Source organism: Syngnathoides biaculeatus, chromosome 4, assembly GCF_019802595.1.
Source record: "Syngnathoides biaculeatus isolate LvHL_M chromosome 4, ASM1980259v1, whole genome shotgun sequence".
Taxonomy (NCBI): domain Eukaryota; kingdom Metazoa; phylum Chordata; class Actinopteri; order Syngnathiformes; family Syngnathidae; genus Syngnathoides; species Syngnathoides biaculeatus.
Genome location: NC_084643.1, coordinates 9034943 through 9055160, shown reverse-complemented (window position 1 = coordinate 9055160; position 20218 = coordinate 9034943). Strand labels below are relative to the sequence as shown.

Below are 20218 nucleotides of genomic sequence, written 5' to 3'. Positions count from 1 at the left end.
AAATCTAGTATTCTGATACCAGCGCATCCTGTTTTTTACGATCAGTGGGCTTTTATCTGGTCAACTCAAATGCGAGCGGGTACAGTGATTACTGTGCGGAGGACAACACGAGTGGATCGGGCCGACTGTATTATAAGAAGAAAATGGGTGGGGATGTGTGTTGGTGGTCACTGGTGCTCAGGACAGAAGAGGACGTTCGTGTAACACGTTCTTGTGGTATGTTCTCGTGCTTTTAATGCGATACGACTTGCAAGCAGGCGATAAAACGTCATGTAGCCTAGCAGCTAGTGCTACTGCTCGTGGCTGTTTGTAAACATGCTGCTGAATGCGTGAGCTGAACAGAGCAGCGAATTGCAACCTTTTTGGAGCCGAGGCACACGCTTTACAAATGAAAAATCTCCTGGCAATCCAGCAAGCAAAAATGTGACAAAACGTAGACACATTATTTGCTGGAAGTACTTCCTGCCATCTAATAGAAAACTATTCATTTGTTCTGTTTGTCACAATGGCTCACTGGCATAAATACAGTGTGGCCTTGCCCGTTCGAGGTTCGCAGACCCACATATTCACAGATTTTGGGCTCAAAGTTTTTATTTTTTTGATTTTCTTATTTACTGTATTTTTACAATCCCACTCAACAATGAAAATAAAACTTCATTGGCAGAAGTAATGCAATATCATACTATGCAGGACATTCTTTATAAACACACACCTACGTATGCGAGCACAAAAGGTTCAATACTACGAGTGCGAGCCTCAGTGTGTATGACACAAAGCTACTAAAGCAGAAATAGCGCGGCAGCAAAAGATGGAGAGCGGCTCAGAAAAGAAGTTGTCAGAGGGGGCTGTGGAGAAGCCAGTGAGTGCTGAGGCAGTAAATTGGCATTGTGCAAAGGGATACCGCACATAGCTCTTTTTGCAGCCTTGTTCCCCGCTACCATTCCACGAATAGCAAGGCTTTTGTCTACCTCACCGCGAGTCCCCCCCCGCCACCCGTCTGCGTAGCGTCTCCTCCAGTCAATCAATATTATCTGGATTTACACCTCTCAGCCACCATCTCATCTTGCTCTCATCACTTTAATCTTTTTTTTTAATGATAAAATGACAGCTGTTTGGTCTCAGTTAGGTCCAAGATGTGTTACAAACAACATTCGCAACTCTATGACAATTTACCTCGATAACTATTGGTGTTACTGTAACTGGGATTCCATCCATCCCTTTCGATAATTTTGCACGTTCGAGTCGGAGGCGAACTGGAGTCCCATTTCACTTTGGGCGGGGGGCAGCTTAAACACCTTGGACTGGTTGGTGGGGGGGAAGCTATAAAAAAAGTTTGAATCTGGTCTCTCCACATTGCACACTCACCAATTGAGAGTTGGTCTGGAACATATCTACCGTAAAAAGCAAGGGTTCTCTTTGATAACCAATTTGATCTTATTCAAATCTCCATTACATGAAGTGTAATACACCAGTAATATTTTTTAGTATCCAATCAACGAAAGCAGGGGTCGGGAAACTATGGCTCGCGAGCCATACCTGGCTCTTTTGGTGGTTGTATATGGCTCGCGGAGCCCTCATGACGACATACTGTACATGTGATTTCTGCCGTGCAGAGAAGGTTTTTCCTAGTGCGGTTGCCGTAGTTAGGTGTGGGAGGCAACGCAAATGACGTAGAGACAGTTTGGGCTATTGGGTTGCCGTAGTTTTTGCGTGGTAGTCAATGTCCAGAGGTGCAGAAGGGTCTAACTGCTGATTGTGTCAAAACAACTAATTATGAAATGGTTTTGACGAAGGTCGCTCAAAGAAAAAAACATGAGGAGTACTGAAATTTTCAACAAGAATGGACACCCTTTGTGAAGAGGGAGGGCTCTGCTGTGTGTCAAAATTCACAGATGGGGAGGATGCCAAAGCATTCATGTTCGACGTTGGCAAAAAAACATTTTGCCACCTTCGCATAAAGACAAGATAATCAAACGAGTGAAAGACACGCCTTTGTCGCCAAGAAGTGTTCACCATCCTACCAGCATGATGGCATATCAAATTGAATTACGTTCACGATTAACGGATGGAAGACTCAACGCATGCGTGAAGCTTAATCTGACGATGTATGAAACAAACTATCAAGGCGTTAGCAAAACCAGGAAGCACCTGAAGTCGCATTTATGGTAAGAAGTACTTTTGTCATCATTGGTTAGCAACATCATAATGTTATTGAAAAGAGTTTATTGTATTCTAAATATTTCGTTTTTTCAAATGTTGAATGGCTCTTTTGAAATTACATCTTTAAATATTTGGTTGGCATTTATGGCTCTCTCAGTCGAAAAGGTTCCCGACCCCTGAACTCAAGGAATCCCTCCTAATAAATACTACCCTCCCTTCTGCAGTTGCGTGTCAGGAGAGTCCCCTGATCAACAATTAGTGTAACTACAGTAATATAATGGAATAACTAGTACAACAAAAGAATTAACCTTCAAGTTTCTCGCCGAAAAGGCTTCCATGATGCCATCTAGATTGAAATGTTCTTCCTTCAAAAAAAGGTAAAGCTCTGAAACTCCTTTGTGCTCCATTCTAAGCAGTATGAAAGGGCTCACGTTGGCTGAACGAGCAGCCCTTGTGAATCGTGGGCCATATCTTTATTTAAACAAAAGTACCTCAGCCTACATGCATCCTCCCAAAGGGACTGCTGAGTCATCTGTTGATGTGTCCAAAATAAGCTGGAACTTGTCTTTCCATTCCCGTTCTCCTTCTCTAGCTGGGGGACAGCTAAATGTCATTGTTTAATATTTCCTGCCTTTCTGCAACTCAAGCCTCCGTGGAGAAATATGTGGACGCAGGCAAACAGAAGCGAGCCGCAGAATGTTTTCTCCTTTCTTTCTTTTTTTTGGAAAGCATGTTTGTGTGCCGTGTACACAGTATACACAAGCGCGTGCATTTGTAAAAGGTTTGGATCGATGAGGCTGATCTGATTAGGCGGTGACTGGCACATCAAACACCAGAAAAGGCCTCGGCTGCGGGCCAATCAGGTAGAGCAAAACAGAAGTCTGCTCCCCACTCTACGAGACCCCCACCCGTCCACCCACTCCTCCAAACCCGAAGGCTCCTGTTACATCATTTCGAAAATGAAGGCTCCCACCCAGACGGCAACGCAAACATCCATAGGCTATTGATTAAGATCAGTCATCAGGAATGGGGGCCCGGGGGTGGGGGTGGGGGGTGGTAGAATTGAACGGCAGAGAACAAGGATTGATTATGGGCGCAACATAGCCAAAAATGACGCCAATTGATGAATAATCACGCGTCGTTTTTAAGTGTCCTCGCTAATGTGAAAGATGTGTTTCATTAGGAGGATAATCCAAGTCAAATCCTCAACTATTTGGTGACTTAGACCACAGACAGTTTGATTTAGACACCAGTCGAACGGAACTGCGCGTTGCATATTTCATTTCGCATGTTGTTGATGAATGAAGCAACTCACTTCCATCTTGATTCACCGGCTAGGATGATTGATATGTGCAATATTCGCCGCATGCTCGATGATGTCACAGGCGCCAGTAAAAACAAAGTGGCCGTTAAATAGTATAGAAAAGGGAAGCTAAACAAAATTCACTCCATCGATTGACAAACATAAAATAGCTTTAGGATTACCCTGAGCCGTGATCAAATAACCCACTGGACACTTCAGTTGTTACAATCGAACGAGGTTCAATACACGAGCAGTGACAAAAATGATGTCTTCAACACAAAGTTGACCAATAAACTACCAGAATATTAAAAATCCTGCCAATAAGTAATGTGGTTGGACAAGCCTAGCAAAAAAGAAGCAGACAAGAAAAAGTCTCAAGGCTTGAAATTAAACCCCAAATCGGGCATTTTGGTTTGAAACGAACATTTTGGGCAAATTCCAAGATACTTTCTTTTTTCTCTTTTGGTCTCTTTCAGTTTCTCTTTTTGTTCATGTTATCGTCTACATTTGATCCACCTAGTGTCATTTCGGGTCGTCTAAGCTCATTTTGTCTCCTGCTGACTTGCTTCTTTCGCATTCGACTAGTTTTAGTTGTGTCATAATCTGGTCACATTTTGTCACATATATTTAACTGATCATGATCTGTGTTTTTGTTTGGATTAACTTTAGTTTTGTTTCATGTTCTGTCGGGTTTCCTGTGCCCCACGTTCACTTATTTTCTTGCTCGTTAGGTTTTTATTTCTTCCTGTTCTCATGAGCATTGTTCCTCGTGTCGACCAATCAGCTCCCTCTACCGACTCGTGTCTTGTCCAGGCGTGCCTCGTTGTCCCGTCTGCTAGCTTGTATTTTGTTTCCTGGCTTCTTTCAGTCTGTGTCTGTTCACTGATGTTGCTCTTGATTTGCATTAATTTAGTCATGTTAAGTTTCATATTGTGCTGAATTCTTTTTTGGTTCTTTGTTACTTTGAGCCTTGTTTTTCTGGACTTTACTGATTTAGTGTTTTGATTCTTATACATTTGTTGTTAACCTTTTTGTTGCTTTGTTATCAAATACCATTTTGAGACTCCTGCACTTTTGCCTTGCCTCTGTCCTTCCCTCCACTTGAGTCCTCCACCTTTTCCCTCAATACCACGAAAAGCTGCAAACTTGGAAACCTTTGCCCTTTTATTATAGCAATAGTACTACGCACTACTAATGATCATGCCAATTATAATGATAATTTCTTTCCTGTTCAGTGCACAAAGGTTGATATTGTTGGCGTATTCCACGCACCACAATAAATGCTTAATAAGATGCATGTGAATTGTTGTCTCACATGACCAGAAGTAGCAAGAACATCCCACATATTGTTACCGGTATATTACAAACTACATATTTTTCAACACTATCTCTTTCTTTGTGTATTTTCTCCTTCAATTTAGACCATTTTTCTTCATTTTTTGAAATTTTTGTCTGCTTTTGATTAATTTGGTGTATTTTGGAGTCTTTTTGGCTTTTTGTCAACTTTTTCCCCCTTCAATTTTTGTCTTTTGTCACTTTACAGTTTCTTCTTGCATCTTCTGAAACTTTCTGTAAGCGTCTACTCGTTGAGTGCACAGAGGCTGAGATTGTTGCCTTTGGCATAGAATTGCCATGCATAGCAATAAATGCTTAATAAGAAGCATGTGACTTGCTTCTCATATAATTGGAAGGCGCAAGAACATAAGTGGAGTGATTTATGTGAGACGAGAGTGAAACATTACATGTGTGGTGCAGACACATTCTAGTTGGAACGATCCATGAAAAAGTTGGATGTATTAATACTAAAATGAGAAAACAGACAACCTCACCTTGGGAATTCCCGGTCGATCCAGCCAGTCGGCATAAATAGCGTCGAGCGTTAGGCCTTTTCTGGAACACAATAGCACAAGTGCTGGTATTTTCCTTATTAATGTTGTGACAGTGGCTGTTAATGCCCAAAACAAGGCTCTGGGAATATATTTTGATGTCAACAGCAGATTTCTGATTCAGGCCAACAGCCTAAACAAAACGTGGGCCACACCCACAGAAGCATGCCCAGACAATGAAGCCAATTTGAATGTATGCTGGGAGAATAAACAAGAGGCACGTGCAGCCGAGGAAGTGGCAGCACACATGCTGTGACCTCTTTGCCTAGGAAATACAAATGTGCATGCAAACATTCCAGGAGCATTTGTAATTTTGCAAGCATACAAAGGACACACAAAGGATCATGCTAAATAAGCGACAACATATTTCCACATCATTATCATCAAGTCTGGGCTTGAGGGGAATTCCACACTTGGCTAGGCTGACTCATTTATAGCACATTTTGTGTTTGTGAAGCCATGGAATGAGTCTTTCTTTTCTAATTAAACCTTAATGCCAAACCTTTGGCCTTGAAAATAAACATGCATACAGATTGAGTGTTCTTTCCTGAAAAATTAGATGATTCTAAAATATGACTGAATGTAAATAATGTAATGTACACAATGAAATTATATTGGAAGTATTCTTCCTTGCAGGGGCCCTCTGAATGTGTCATTTTGAGAAGGAATCTCTTTTTCCTTCAGGTCGTCCCACGGATTTTCCATTGCATTTAGGTCAGGGCTCTGGCTAGGTCCTTCCAAAACTGACATTTCCGTCCGGTAAAGTCATTATGTGGTAATTGTCATGCTGAAAGGTCAACTTATTTTCAGCCTCATCTATCGAGCAGACGTCTGAAGGATTTCGGCCAAAAGTGACGACGATTTGGAAGTCAATCAGTCCCTCCACCCTAATTCCTTAGTTTCATTATTTTTGTAAAGAAGGGGGGAAAAAAGGCCTCGTATACATTCTCCTAATGGGACAGCAAGTGACAATTTGTCTTCCTAGAAGCCCAAAACAGCATGAAACTAACTGTTGTTGACCGGTAAAATTCTCACAGGCTTCTAATGTCAGCAATTTTCGCTGGTCCACCTTTAATGGCCGGTCCTTATAAGCAGCACATGGCGTGAGGTTGTTGCTCAACGCGGGCATGCAGTTATTTAAGACTTCTGCTACATATTTCTTAAAGATGTCCCCAATGTTTAGGCTCAGTGGGGGGAGACAACTCGTTCAGTAGCCTGGCGAAGAACCCACACTGTTCCATCATCTCTGACGCCAGCAGCGGCCGTGGTCTCTCGTAATTGCAGGCTAGGGGTTAGCTTAACTAGCAGCTGTGTCTTCTTTCAAGTTTTTCATGGATCCGTGCTAGTGGTGAACGAAAAAAAAAAAAACATACGAGAAAAGATGCAATGTTGTGAGTTTTTAATCACAGAAAAGTCAAAGGTTATCAAGATTGAAATAGGAATAAAAAGCCTGCCATTGCTCTTTTCCACTGCAACGCCAGCACGCTCAAAGGGAATATCTTTTGGAAAAATTGTCTTTTTTTTTTTGCATACAAGTAATTTAGTCACTGGAGCGTTTTCCCACAGTGTAAAATTACACCAGTAAAGCTTTTGTTCTCTTTCTATTTCTGAAAATGTGTCTGTGAGCAATCTGCTCTGAGTGTTGCCATAGTGTAACATCACCAAGTCTCCGGCCAAGATTGGGCAGCTCGGCTCGTGGATCCGCCATCGTTACGCAAAGAACGCACTCCACGAAGGAAAAGGGTACACAGTTCAACGGCACCTACATTTGAGTATTCACCAGTATCGAGTATCCATACTTAATGGGGGGTTAACTCTACCTGTGTAATTCACTTTATTGGATGTTTAATTTGACAGTAAACTTCAACTGGAATATCAAAAAGTAGTTTCGTTTAAAGCAAGCAACACGGACTATTGCTGAAGAACTCTTTGCTATCTGGCAAACAGATCACACCGCATGCTCATGAGAAAAAAAGTATAGTATACCATTTATATAAACAAACGTAACTCGGTCTGCATGATAATTTTTTTATGATGATATCTTTTCCCCAAAACGTTCACGATAATAGCAATAACGATCATTTTTAATGTTTCTGAAATCATGAAAAATAATAAATATTTTCATTATTTATTTAGTTTTATTACTTTTAAATCAGTATTGGTATTATCATTAGTGTTATAATTACTATTATAACTCCCTTTCTTGTTAGACTATTCAATTATTTTTCTTTCCTCTGTGATATCGATCCTTCTGGGTTTGAAATAAAGAAATAAAGAGCTGCAAGACCGGCCTGGTTTACAGTACACGGAGTCTTCTATTCCCAGTATAAGGAGTTACAATCGCGTCCACATAAAAACCTCAATCAGGCCGAACAAGAATGGAATTTCTGGTACTTTCACAAAGGTGGAATCTTCCTTTTGCCAAACAGTTATGAAGAAATACATTTTTGTCATTTGGAGCCAGGAAAACCTCTCTGCACATCCTTCGTCTCGACGTAAATCATTAATGTCATCTTTTATGTACGACAATGTGGTGGCTCCTGACGGAGATCTTGTTATTAACTACTTACAAGTTATTGAGAAAAAAAACAAAAACACTCCCAAATACTGTGCTGAATAGATGACGGACATCAATCTCAATAAACGACGTGACGTCCACGACGAATTGCGCATGTTTCACGGCCGATCTGATGAAATGTAGTGCACGTCATGTAGATCCCTGAACAGAATAGAATAAATCAAACAGACATGGAAACAGCTGACCGGAGATCTTCAATTGAAATTATTTGAATTGGAGTGATAAAAAAAGAAGCCTCCACGTAAACCCATCGATTGTGTGGTTAGTCCGCCGAAAGCGAGCCTTTTAGCCGTCAGTCAAAGACATGTTGACAAAGCTGTCGTAAACTACTGAGTAATGTGTGCCGCTGAGATTATGCTTTATAAGCAGTTAACGCTCCCATGTTTGTGTTGATTGGAGACCAACACTACTCTCCATTTTATTTCTAACGATAAGTTGATATAATAATTGTTGTGACAGCCCTATTGCTATCGGATGTCGTAGTATCGCGTTTCGAGTGCGAATACAGACATACAGGATTAATCTCTCAAATAAATCCCCGACTTCAACAGGGTGTGCATAGACAAATAAATGCCTGCTACTCTCTTGTGAAAGGTAAACAAATGCATCTGCTTACCATTTAAGAAAAGCTAGTATATCTTGATTAGGCACCTATTTTACCAACTTTGGGTAGACTGACTACATTCACAGTGCCTCATTTTATATCCGGCTCTTTGTTTCTTATGTTTGGATGGTTCTGGCGTGCACCGCAGGGCAAGTTTGGCACATAAATGCAACGAGAGCCCACTCAGATCCACATTCGTGGCTCTTCTAGTGGGCTGTTTACTGGAAGAGGCATCAGACCTAAATATTGACCATCCCCAACTTCCTCTTGTTTCATTCAATCAATCCCTGCTTGTCAGGCAGGAGGCACATGGGAGAGAAAGACCCAAAAAAAAACAACAAGAACGTTGAAAGACGACAGAATGGTGCTGAAGGCCGGAGAGGCGAGCACCAGAATTAGACGGATGCAAGTAAGCGGAGCCAGACGTGGACGAAGCGAGAGATGGGCAGTGAGAGAGGTTAATGAGGCAATCATGAGAAATAGAGAATTGAGCGATTAAGGCAGCACCAGAGAGGAGGCAGAAAATTAGAGAGGAGGAGAGCGGGAGGAGCCCTTGTCCTTTTACACTTCAGTTAATACTAGAGTGGATGAGACTTCTGCTTACAAGGATTGATGTTGGGGCCCAGCCTTCACTGAGCAGAATCGATGAGAATCAAGGCTAAATCCAGCCAGACTCTCCAGACACTAAGTTCTGCTCCAAATCATAAGTTACTAAAGACACGTCACGCGCTATATCCCAAATACATGGGCTTTATCAATATGCATGCATTTGGATAAAACTGTACAGTACTCAGTTCTGATCGACACTACCAGAGAGCCAAAGGCCCAAATAGCTCAGTATTTATTGGCTTACCTAAAATAAAATTCTGTCAGTGATTTTATTCATCATCAAGCAGGGATACATTTTCTTGGCAAAGGGATTGTGTAACGCTTGTCCTGATTTTAGCTGAGGGCCGTGTTCACCGTGGACTGGAGGCCAGTCAATCGCAGAACACGTCCAGGAATATACATGAATCTTTCATTTCAAGAGAATTAGATAGATTCAGACAGTTTCTGGATTTTTTTCTGATGAGTTAGGTCCCTGGGGAGAACCGCATTTCGGGTCATTTTGCTGAACATTGTGGAGTTATGACCTAATGTACCCGATGAAGACTTTTTTTTTTTTTTTTTTTTTTAACAGACCTCCGTCAACCACTGCTTAAGCCCAGGCCAGACAAATAAAGCCTTGTGTCTCTGAGTCAATTATTCATGAATCCAAGCATTCCGCATAAGTACTTGATGTGGAGTACATACCTTGCAAGGTCAGGAAAGGCAGAAAGCAGCATTTGCAGGAAATCCTGTCGAAAAAAAACAATCGATAGAAATTGAGGCATTAAGGGAGGCGTGTGAGAGAGTGTGTAAGATCTTAGTTAGCTGTTTGATGTCAAACTGTTTATAGTGGAGCCATTATTTAGCAAGAAGACAACCTCAGCCAGGTGGAATGCATCCTATATACACACACAGGCATCCACACAAGTGTGGTCGCCGGTAGAATAAACACGTGCCGAAAACCTGATGTATGGTCATCAATTGGGAAGGGAATTATTTTACCACAGCGGCAGCCAAGCTTATAGTGCATCAGCACCCAATTAATTTATGGAAATAACATTGCGCCTGGGAGGACGGGTCACATTAAACGGTTCAAATCAGAGCTGAGATTTGATTAACAAGCGCAGAGGAAACTGCGAGCCACCATGGAGAGTCCCAATTAACGGCATCGGATGGAAATTGGGTCCTTAAATGGGAGTTTCACCTGAGATAGAATGAGTTGCCCGTGGTATTTCTTCACAAATAACCTGAAGAAGTTAATGAATTGTTGTTCCCCTACTTGACTGGCCAAGAACGTGAGGAGGAAGTAGCCCTGTAAGGGAAAATAATACAGTAACATGAATTGGAGACGGATGCGTTGGAATGATTTAATAACATGTTCTTTTAAAATAGTGACGGCGATTTGTAGAAGTGCTTATTAGGAGGGAAGGGTCCATTGGGGAGAGGCATTTATTTCTACAAACCCATTTTTTTTCAAAAATATTTAACCCCGTTGTATCTACATCCCATTTGGTGTCAAGTGAAATGGGGGAGGGGGTGGCGGGGGGAGTCACTTGACATTGAGGATGACAGCCTACTGTAAATTGAGTGTGAATTGTTCACATAACACCAGACCATCTTTGAATTGTGCAGGGAACTCTTTACAACGCGTAGTGAGTCACTGCGCTTAATCTGAGACTGTTAATTGCTTCAGTAGGTGCTGCTGTTTTGGTTTCTTGAAAAACAGTGTCTGAGGGCATAATATTCTTTCAGGTTAAGCCAAAAAAAAAAAAAAAAACAGTTTAGATTACTAATTATAGTATTTTTTTTAGTTTTGAATAAATCTTAATCAATTCCCACGAGAATAAGCCCCCGTGTTTCACTCTCACCGGAAAGGGCAGGACTCATTGAGAGTAATCACACTGCAGATAAACTGGGACAAAAATCGAACTCTATAATGACTTAACCCACTCATCCTCTGTATTAGCCAAGAGTTTGTTCACCCATCTGTAAGTCCTACTTTCATACCACAAGAAGACAAACTGTTCAGTTGGGCGCGGTAGCAAAATAAAGATATACTGTAACTGTCCGATGTGCAGTAAAAGCGACAGGCTGTCATTTTTTTCCTTGGACACCTCAATTCAACTCGTTTTCCAATCATTGTGTCCTATTATCCAATGAGCTCACCTTGAGGTAGTGAACCTGCAAGAAGGGTTTGTCTGGGTTAAGGGCATGTTTTACTGCGGAGGAGCCGGACTCACTGGCCTGGCCAGTTTTCTCCAAGTTGGGTCTGCAGAAGGACAAACAGAGCAGACAAACCATCTGCTTCACAATGAATATAACACGACAACAACACAGGCAAGATTTGGACATACAGTACTCTGGGAGTTGTGAGGGAGTCTTAGGGGGAAGCACACCATTTTTATAGAGTAAAAATCCACTGTCAGCGGTTCTAAATCCAACAACTCAGCTCATCTTCTTAGTGGTTAACACCTTGCTACCATACCTTGCCCGAGGCACCGTGCAAATTTATAAACGCACGCTATACAGTGTTTATATGACCTCATAGCAATGCACTGCTTGTATTTTACTGCACGTGACTCAACAGGGGAACATAAAACAGAAGAAATCCACTCCGTGAGCACGCACAGGAGAGGCCGGCGCCGGGGGTCCCTGTCACAGATACAAATCATTCCTCGGACCCCCATAAAAAAACATAAACAAACACGTCCAAACCCAATAAATCCCAGGCAAACAGGTGAGTGACGTGGGACGCTGTGCAATGATAGTTCCAGTTAGCCCGTATCGATTCCGCTGAGCAGATTAACTCAGCGTGCCAATAGGAAGGCCTTGAAGGATGGCCCCGCTGACAAATCGATGCAGCAGGCGCCTGGCCCACCAATCAATACGCCCCCTCGTCACCAGCTACCACTTTTCCGCCTCATGACAGGGATGTCAAATAAACACATGGGCGGACGCATAAACGTGTCCAAAGTCACAGGTTGTTGCACAGGAAGTCCCGACACAAGGACCGGGCATCTGGATTTTTATTGAGTCGAAATCTGGAAAAAAACGACATTCAATTACATTACATGTTACTCGTTAGTTGTTTGAAGTGACGTTTTTTAAAAAAATGACTTTGCCACGTGACATAAAAATATTGCAGAAACCGTGGTTTTCTGTTTACTTTCTTTTTTTCATTTCTTCTGGCAACTAGTTGAAATGTCACTCTTAACAGTCATGTCTTGAAAACAAATGACTTGATATGATAATATGACCTGAATCAACAAAATATTTCTATGAATTCAGCTACCCATCTAAGCAGCCAATTACTTGGGCTTTTCCCATTTTCTTACTGCAAAGGAATAAAATGCTTTATGTTATCAACTGTAGCTGTTATATTCCGAAGCAGGGAACATAGAACCATTGATAGCGTCACTAAAATTTCATGAGACAGAGTCATGGAAAAACTGATTGCAACCCATTGAGGCAGTCAATAAGTTGGTAGTTCACTCTTGATTGGCAAGTCATTTCGTCTTAAATCCCAAGACCATTGCTATAACCTGACCTAAAAGCAACAAAAAAGATGAAGAACAGTTTTGTTTTGTTTTTAAGTTAAACCTTGTATTTAGATGTTGTGCAGCCCGTTTTGAGAGTCAATTAGTTGGCCCTTCCAACTCTGCCATTTGCTGAGGAGCAGAAGTATAAATATGTGGCTTCAAGGCATAGTGACTATAAAACAACATACCATAACACGACTGTGATTGGACTGTTCAAATTTCACGATTTACAGAATTCGCAACGAACAAAACGGAAAAACTAATTCTCTCTTCAGTTCATTTCGTGTTTGTCCTGCAGCCCGTCCAGCCAGTAAAATGTTTTGACAGTGCGACACTATTCAAATTTCATCCAATTAACAAAATGTACAAATTAAATTTTGCCCACTCATCACTTTTACACTTAAATGCTTCACCTTTTTATCCAATCATTGGCCCCGCACGAGGAAGGGAAAAGTTAAGTCGCATGAAGTCAATTAAGGCTGAGGGTGAGCAGAGGAGGATGTGTGGGAGAAATGGAGAATGGGAGATAGACAGGAATGTTTGGTTTGTTTGGTGGACTGAGAGAGGAAGTCATCAGCTTCCTGGAATTTCTAAATTTGACCGAACAACTCTTGCGAGGGAGTTTCATCACGCATGCGAGGGCGTTCAACTCCATGCATGCATTTGCGTCTGTCATATAAATGACACCGAGTGACCTGATTTGGGTTTTCAAAAACATCTCGGCATATCTCAGCGACGTTGCGGCAGTGAACGTATTCACTAAAATGGAAAATGGCGTCGAAATAATTTGCATGATATTTGAATCATTCATCATATGTCGGACTTTGGCTCTGTCCACCCCCGTACCGGCCGTGAGGACGTGTGTCTGCTGCTGCTGATAAGATGAAACAGAACTTTTTTGCAGGCAGCAGGATATGCGCTATCCCTGGGAAATCATACAGCATCTGTGAGTGGAATTTATGTGGAAAGTGAGTGTCAGGCAAGGGATTACGGAGCCAAAGAGCAACTGAAAAATGGGGCAAATACAATGACAGAAGCCGTATTCCGACAAAAGATATGCACGGCAAAGCCACTGGCAGTGTACCGTGGCGAGGGGGGGTGACCGTTTATCCATCACTGTCGTCTTACACAAAAGATCTCCGCCCTTGCCACTGTCCAGACCTGCGATGTATGAACGTGTAAATCCCTGCCTCTCTTTGTCAGAGATGATTTACTGTAGCTTTAAGAGGAATCACCGCTCCCTGCCTTGGAGAATCGCACAATAGGTCCGTGTATTTCAAAATAAATGCTTCCCTTATCTGCCTCGTAGGCCATATGTGTGTGTCGATTCTAGCCTCGCATACACCTGGGTGTGTCTGAGATTGAGAGACCGAGGGAAAGCGCAGGAAGAAATCAGGAACCATTACTGACAGAACGTAATGTCAAAGGGACACACACATGCACAGGCACACACCCACCTGCCCACCCACTTACCTACATAACCCCCCCCCCCACACACACACACACACACACACAGGAGGTTTATAGCACCGCAAGCCATCCTGACAAATTACAGTGGGTTGACTGTGGAAACTGGATAAGGTAGAGCAGTGCTCCCAGCAGCCCAGTAAATCAGCAGGGAGAATGGTCCCCGGCCGAGCCACCCTAAATATAACTCATCTGAAAGGCGCTGATAAACGCTGGCCACTGGCCGCCCGCTGCTGGACGAGCCGCTGTCGATTGTGACCCACTGAACTTGGACAGCGCAAGCTGACATTTAGCCTTTGTGCGCGTAGAATTGCTAGTGGATCTCGCCGGCGCTTCCCATTCTTTGCCCCTCACGGCATTCTGCTCAACCTTTTCACTGTGCATTGTGATAGCCGTGGTGTGTATTTGTGCCCCGTTGCCGCACGGTTGTGATGTGCACATAGTGAATGGGAAGACGGTACCAGAGGCAAAATCAATGGGGGGACATGTCTCTCTCCGACCTTCTCGTGACCCTTGTGCTCCGATTCATGCCTAAGGGTGGGGGATATAGGTCAAACTACTGTCAAACAATCAGCCGTCATGTTTTCTATTCAAAGGACAAATATGCATGAAAGCATTTCACATGCCGTTTTTGTGGTGTTGTTTATCCAAGCTTGTCAGCCGCAGAGAAACCTAATCCTGGTCCTGCTAATCACCCGCGTGTCTGTCTGTCCGTCTGTCTCGTAGGGGAGCACCCTGATGGAGACTGCCAGACTGACACTGCTCTAAGTTTAACCCTTTGCTCACGCAGACATATAGCAAAACTCCTCAACTCACAAATGAGACTCATTTGTACATTTGCGACTGAGCTTGTCCTTATTAGGTCAGCAGGCCAGGTGGGGTCCATCCCAGCTGACTTTAGGCAAGAGGCCACTCACTTATAGGAAATATATTGTAGAAAAACAACCATTCACACTCAAACTCACACCGATGGACAATTTGGAGCCTTGAATTGATCTAATATGGATGTTTTGGGATTGTAGGAGGAAGTTGGACTACCCAGAGAAAAGCTACGCAAGCAAAAAAGAAAAGAGGCGCTTTAAGGCCGGGGCAGACATTTTAACCACTATTCCGCTATGCTGCCATAACAAACCCTTAACAGCACTGCGAGAGTCCTCGGATTACGATGCAGTTCCGTTTCTAAGATGGTGACCTAACCTGTAGTCAAAACGCCATTCCACCCATTTGGGTCCAAGAGAGGAAATATATTAACATTTTAGGTCATGAGTTAAATAAGTCAGCGTGCCTTCCATCTGATATTTTATTCTCACGCCACTGTGGAAACTATCGTTCATGTCCTCGTATGTCTGGACTTAAACAGAGTACCGCCTGTATTCTCCTGGAATTCCTGGATGTTTGTGGTGAATGGATAACCTCTTTGACACAGAGATCTTGCAAACTACATGCATCGTTGCCAAGACAGAAGACCGTGCATTTATCTGGCCTTGCCCTTTACAGACATCCAGCGAAGGTGTTCAATTTCACACAGAGACACTCCATTTCGCTATCAGATAATCAGATAGCGCCAATGCCAAAAAAAAAAAAAAAAAAAATACCTGTTGGGGGGGGGACATTGCTTTCAGGACAACAAGGCTGGAGAAGGTAGTGTGAGTGGTTCAAATTGACAACATTCCCTTTACCAGTCACCATCTTTTATGTATACACTTCCTAATAAAATACCTCCAAAAGTGAAATACTGTACTCTATCCAACCTTTCATTGACACGTAAAAAAGTCATGCAAATCCTTTAGCAGACAGTGCGAAAAGGGCTGCAATCGCTTGGTCTTTTCAATGAAACACTGCTCAGCAGAGGGTAAAATTGACTCTCTTAAGTGTTTTCATTATGTTCTGACAGCACATTATTTGAAAAATGACAAATTTGAAGTTAATGTCCACTGGAAGTACAATAAAATCACTAAGAGGCTGACATGTAACTGCACATTGTATTGCTTGTCGTAATTGTGAATGTCAAAAACAATGTCCTGCAAAAGTTGGTTAATCAAAGATGTGGGGTAGAATATTCCCCCGCAAAAACGGTTAGCAGTAACCCCTGGCAAAGATTTTCAACATATAACCCACTGATGGCACTGTGATTCTGGCCCGAGTAAAACAAACAGGGTGGGAGTCATGATATCATACAGACAAATCGTGTATTTATTTGCATGTGTGTTTGCATTCATGCTGCCCGCACTGCACATTTCTAAAGGACATGACAGTACACTTTACCCGGAGAGCATATTGTGATCTGCAGCAACAGCTGCCACACCTGTAGCCCTGGAATGCTTTTAGCACACTCACGTATGCCTTCAGACAAAGGCTGAGTTCAAGAATAAAAAAAAAAAAAAAGAATGTCAAGTGGCTGTATTGCTTGCCACCTAGTTCTCATTTTAATGTACACTGAGCATTTTCATGTAAATTGAGCTTTTTGCAAATGGCTGGGTAACGTACGCAACAACAAAACTCAACCTGAACTATTTTACGCACTTAAAAGGGGCATCGACGAAGAATTTTGTAGATCGTGTAAAAATGGTTGAGTTCGATAAAAAACGGAGTAAAAATTGTGTACTACCTGGCTCCAACAAGCACATGCTCTTGATTTTGTTTCAACTAGTTTGCTCTCTAAAGAAGTACAAAATAACATCTTTAATGGGAAGTTGAGCTAAGTATAGGCCGTCGCGCTGGCATTGAAACAGAAGCTCAGAACATTGACAAAGAGACAAAGAGATAGATCCTCCCCCCCTTTAAAATTGAGATTCAAAATAACTCATAGATTAATAATTTTACCATAGTCATCGTGATGTAGTCAAGAAATAAATGATCACAAATGCATTTGTGTTTAAATGTAGTTTCCTTGGAACATTAACATTAAAAAGTCAGATTTTTAAGATTGAGATTTGTGTACTGTAATTCTATAAGATTTGGTGGACTCCAATCGGTTTGTTTTTGTTTCTTCAACTTTGATTTGGGGTGAAGTGCGTTGCATCATTTTAGACAACTGCATTCAAGTTTTCAAGTATATATCCACCACTTAGTACAGCAAAGTACTACTCAATCAAAGTAACTATAGTACAGTTAGATCCAGTTACTCACTCCCTAGCTGTTGTGTTCAGGATGTAACAAAACATTCATAACAGTTTTTTTTTTTTCTTTAATCACGTGTGCATTCCTCTGGTCTGATTGGACTGTTTTCAAAACTCAACTCAACATTTAGCTTGTTTAAAGTTTCAAACATAAACGTTAATTTCATATATTGGTGTGTTTCTTCCTGATCCATATTGAGGCTACCATGATTTAGTAGAATTCTTAAGGGATATAAAGCCCTCTCTAGTTTGCTTACAAAATGGAAGTGTTGGGTTCCGCCACCACGTTATCAGCAAAAGTTTATTACAGTTTACGTAATCGATGGAGATGCTTCGAGGCAGGAGAAACTCACCTGAGGATTTGAAGCTCCTCTCCTGAATTCTGCAACTCGTCATACAATCGTCTCCACCTCAGAAGCGCCTTCAACTTGGACTGCTCAGCTGCTTCCGGCAAAGAAAGCTGTGCGGAGAAATATTTGAACTGGTTTTAATATGTGGTAACTTAATTACATAGGAAGGACACACAGAGGTAGCCAAGAGAAATTTTGTTAAGGCTTTACGGACTAAAAGTTGAATGACCCTAAAGTGTGTATCGCTGGTTATAAACAAAAAGGTACATAAAAAAATGAAAATTAAATCATGATATAACTGCAACAAATCAACATTAAATGTATATATTGCCTGGAGCTGTAGCGCTACACCTTGTGAGGGAAGGACAGGACCAGATGGGACAGGACGGGGGGGGAAAAGATGCATGGAGGTCAGGGGTTGTTAATCCAGTGATACAACTGAAATGTGTTGAGATTAACTTTAGTAAATTATAGAAGTCCGTAGAATGAATATATAAGTGAGGGGTTACATAAACAATTGGCATAATCAGTGAGTGGCCCCAAATCCCCTGAAAAAGTCACAGGAGTGTGCGCCCGCGGACACGTGCAAGTGAACTGACAGTAACGTCCCGTAATTGCCTGCCTCATGGAGGCTGAGGACCCCACCCAATCAATTGAGGGATCATAGACCAGAAAACAGCACAGATGTGCAAAACCCTGGTCAGATGCCAACAAACCCCAACCGCACACCAAAACCCTATGATATGTAAATGTGCCCAAATGTGATTAGTGAGAAAAATATGTTACAGTGAATTGTGTTTGTGTGTGTGTGTGTGTGTGCTAAGTAAGTGGTTAAGAGGCACGGCTCCTGTAGGATAGGACCATCAGGCCCGACAACCACTAGCGAGGGGGGGTGCATGGGACAAGCCCCCCCCCCCCACACACACACACATTCCCACCCGCAAGGTGGGTGGTGGACCCCCAACCCAGGCAGGGACAAGGGAAAAAGAAAAACCACAACCCGAGGGGGATGCAAGGAACACACAGAAGAGGAGGAAGCAGGCCTGAGGGATGACAAGGGGGCCCCACCGAATCCATCAGCTGCCAGAGCGGGGGACCCAGGCGGGGCACCAGCCGGCACCGTCCTGGTACCCTTGGAATATGGGTGACCCACCATCACACCACCAATACATCCCGGGAGGTCATCCGACGGGTCCCCGCCCCCCACCATCTTTATTAACTTGCGACTGAACTTTATAAAAAAGTACCTCGACATTACTCAGAGAATCTATGAATACGCTGCCATACGTCTGGATCCAGTTGGACTGCGCATACGCAGAATTTAGCCCGCCTTGACCCAGCAGTCGAATCCATGTGGGAATACACTAAGGATATTGTCTTCAGCTGCTTATGTTTTGATCATGTGACCGCAAGGCTTTTTGGGCCAAGAGCACGAGAACGCCGACGATAATGGGAACCTTCTGTTTGCAATTTTATCACCTGTCATTGCAGCCAAGCATCTTTGCGGAGAAATTTCATATGAGTAAATATGGAGCTACATCGACAAATATGATATTATTTCTCATTCTTCTCTAGGCAGCACCACTATTGCAATTGAACTCCACTATCATATGGTCTTTTGGAAGTGCCGGGACAATGAAGTTACATTAAATCACTGAGCGACAATAACAGCGTGCTATACTTGCTGTGCTCGGGCCCAGATAATGTCCTCCAAGAAGGTGGCAAAGCCCTCGCTGATCCATTCCTCTGTCCAGTCTCTGGCCCCGATGACCAGACCGAACCAGGAGTGGGCAATCTCGTGACACAGCCTGGACCCGCACAAGGACAGGCTGTTTTCTGTTGAAAATGAGCTGCCAACGTGCAGCACGCTCTGAGACAGGAAGATAATGTGGGGGCTGAAGGAAACAAAGAACAGAAGCAAAGTAGTAAGGGAAAGCGAGGAAGAATTCAACACAAAACAGAATATACGTAGTTATGAACATGAGGAGGACCAACGTGAGTTCACCAGAATTTAGTAGAAGGGTTTTGTTACTATTTTTGACTTTTAACTTTACATTTCATAGTTTTCATTTACTTTATTTTGTCCATTTTATTTCATGTATTTTTTTATTTTACACTATTGCATTATATTACTTTTGTATTTTATTTTAACCTTACATTTTTTTCCATTTTTAGATGACCATTTTATAGTCGTTACATTATTACATTATATTTTTATTTTATTATTGGTTTACAGTATATAATGACTTTTATTTGCTTTATTACACTTTTTAGAGCACTCGTTTGCACTTTCATCACATTTGCATCACATCTGGTCTCACAAAATTATAATTTGTGAGCTAAATATGAAATAAATATGTGACAAATGGAGTGTTTTTAACACAAAACAAGTGATAACCCTATATTGTTGACAAGATAAAATGAGAAGCAATCATTTCAAAACATGAAATGGTTGTATTTACTGTTATTTCACTAAAAAAAAACATTTTCTACTGTTTACATTTTGTATGTACAGTAATCGCTCTGAATACTGTAATCCTACTGAAAAGAACAAACTCAAGAATAAGCAAACAAGTGACATGTTTAGCTAATTTTCCAAACTTATTGTTAAAGAAAGTTTAAGC

At 42.1% G+C, this 20218-nt stretch overlaps 1 protein-coding gene across 4 annotated transcripts in view; it reads right to left on the bottom strand.

Moving 5' to 3' along the window:
- aopep (aminopeptidase O (putative)) overlaps positions 1-20218 on the bottom strand; it is a 96706-nt gene that overhangs the window by 48263 nt on the left and 28225 nt on the right. For 3 of the 4 annotated variants that reach the window (XM_061818231.1, XM_061818232.1, XM_061818234.1), the window contains 6 exons: positions 19276-19489; positions 17598-17704; positions 11286-11388; positions 10324-10431; positions 9825-9868; positions 5293-5353 (listed from right to left, as the gene is read on the bottom strand). In XM_061818231.1, the coding sequence (XP_061674215.1) occupies positions 5293-5353; positions 9825-9868; positions 10324-10431; positions 11286-11388; positions 17598-17704; positions 19276-19489 (637 nt within the window). The remainder of the gene's footprint in view (positions 1-5292; positions 5354-9824; positions 9869-10323; positions 10432-11285; positions 11389-17597; positions 17705-19275; positions 19490-20218) is intronic. The other variant, XM_061818233.1, reaches the window with a different exon arrangement.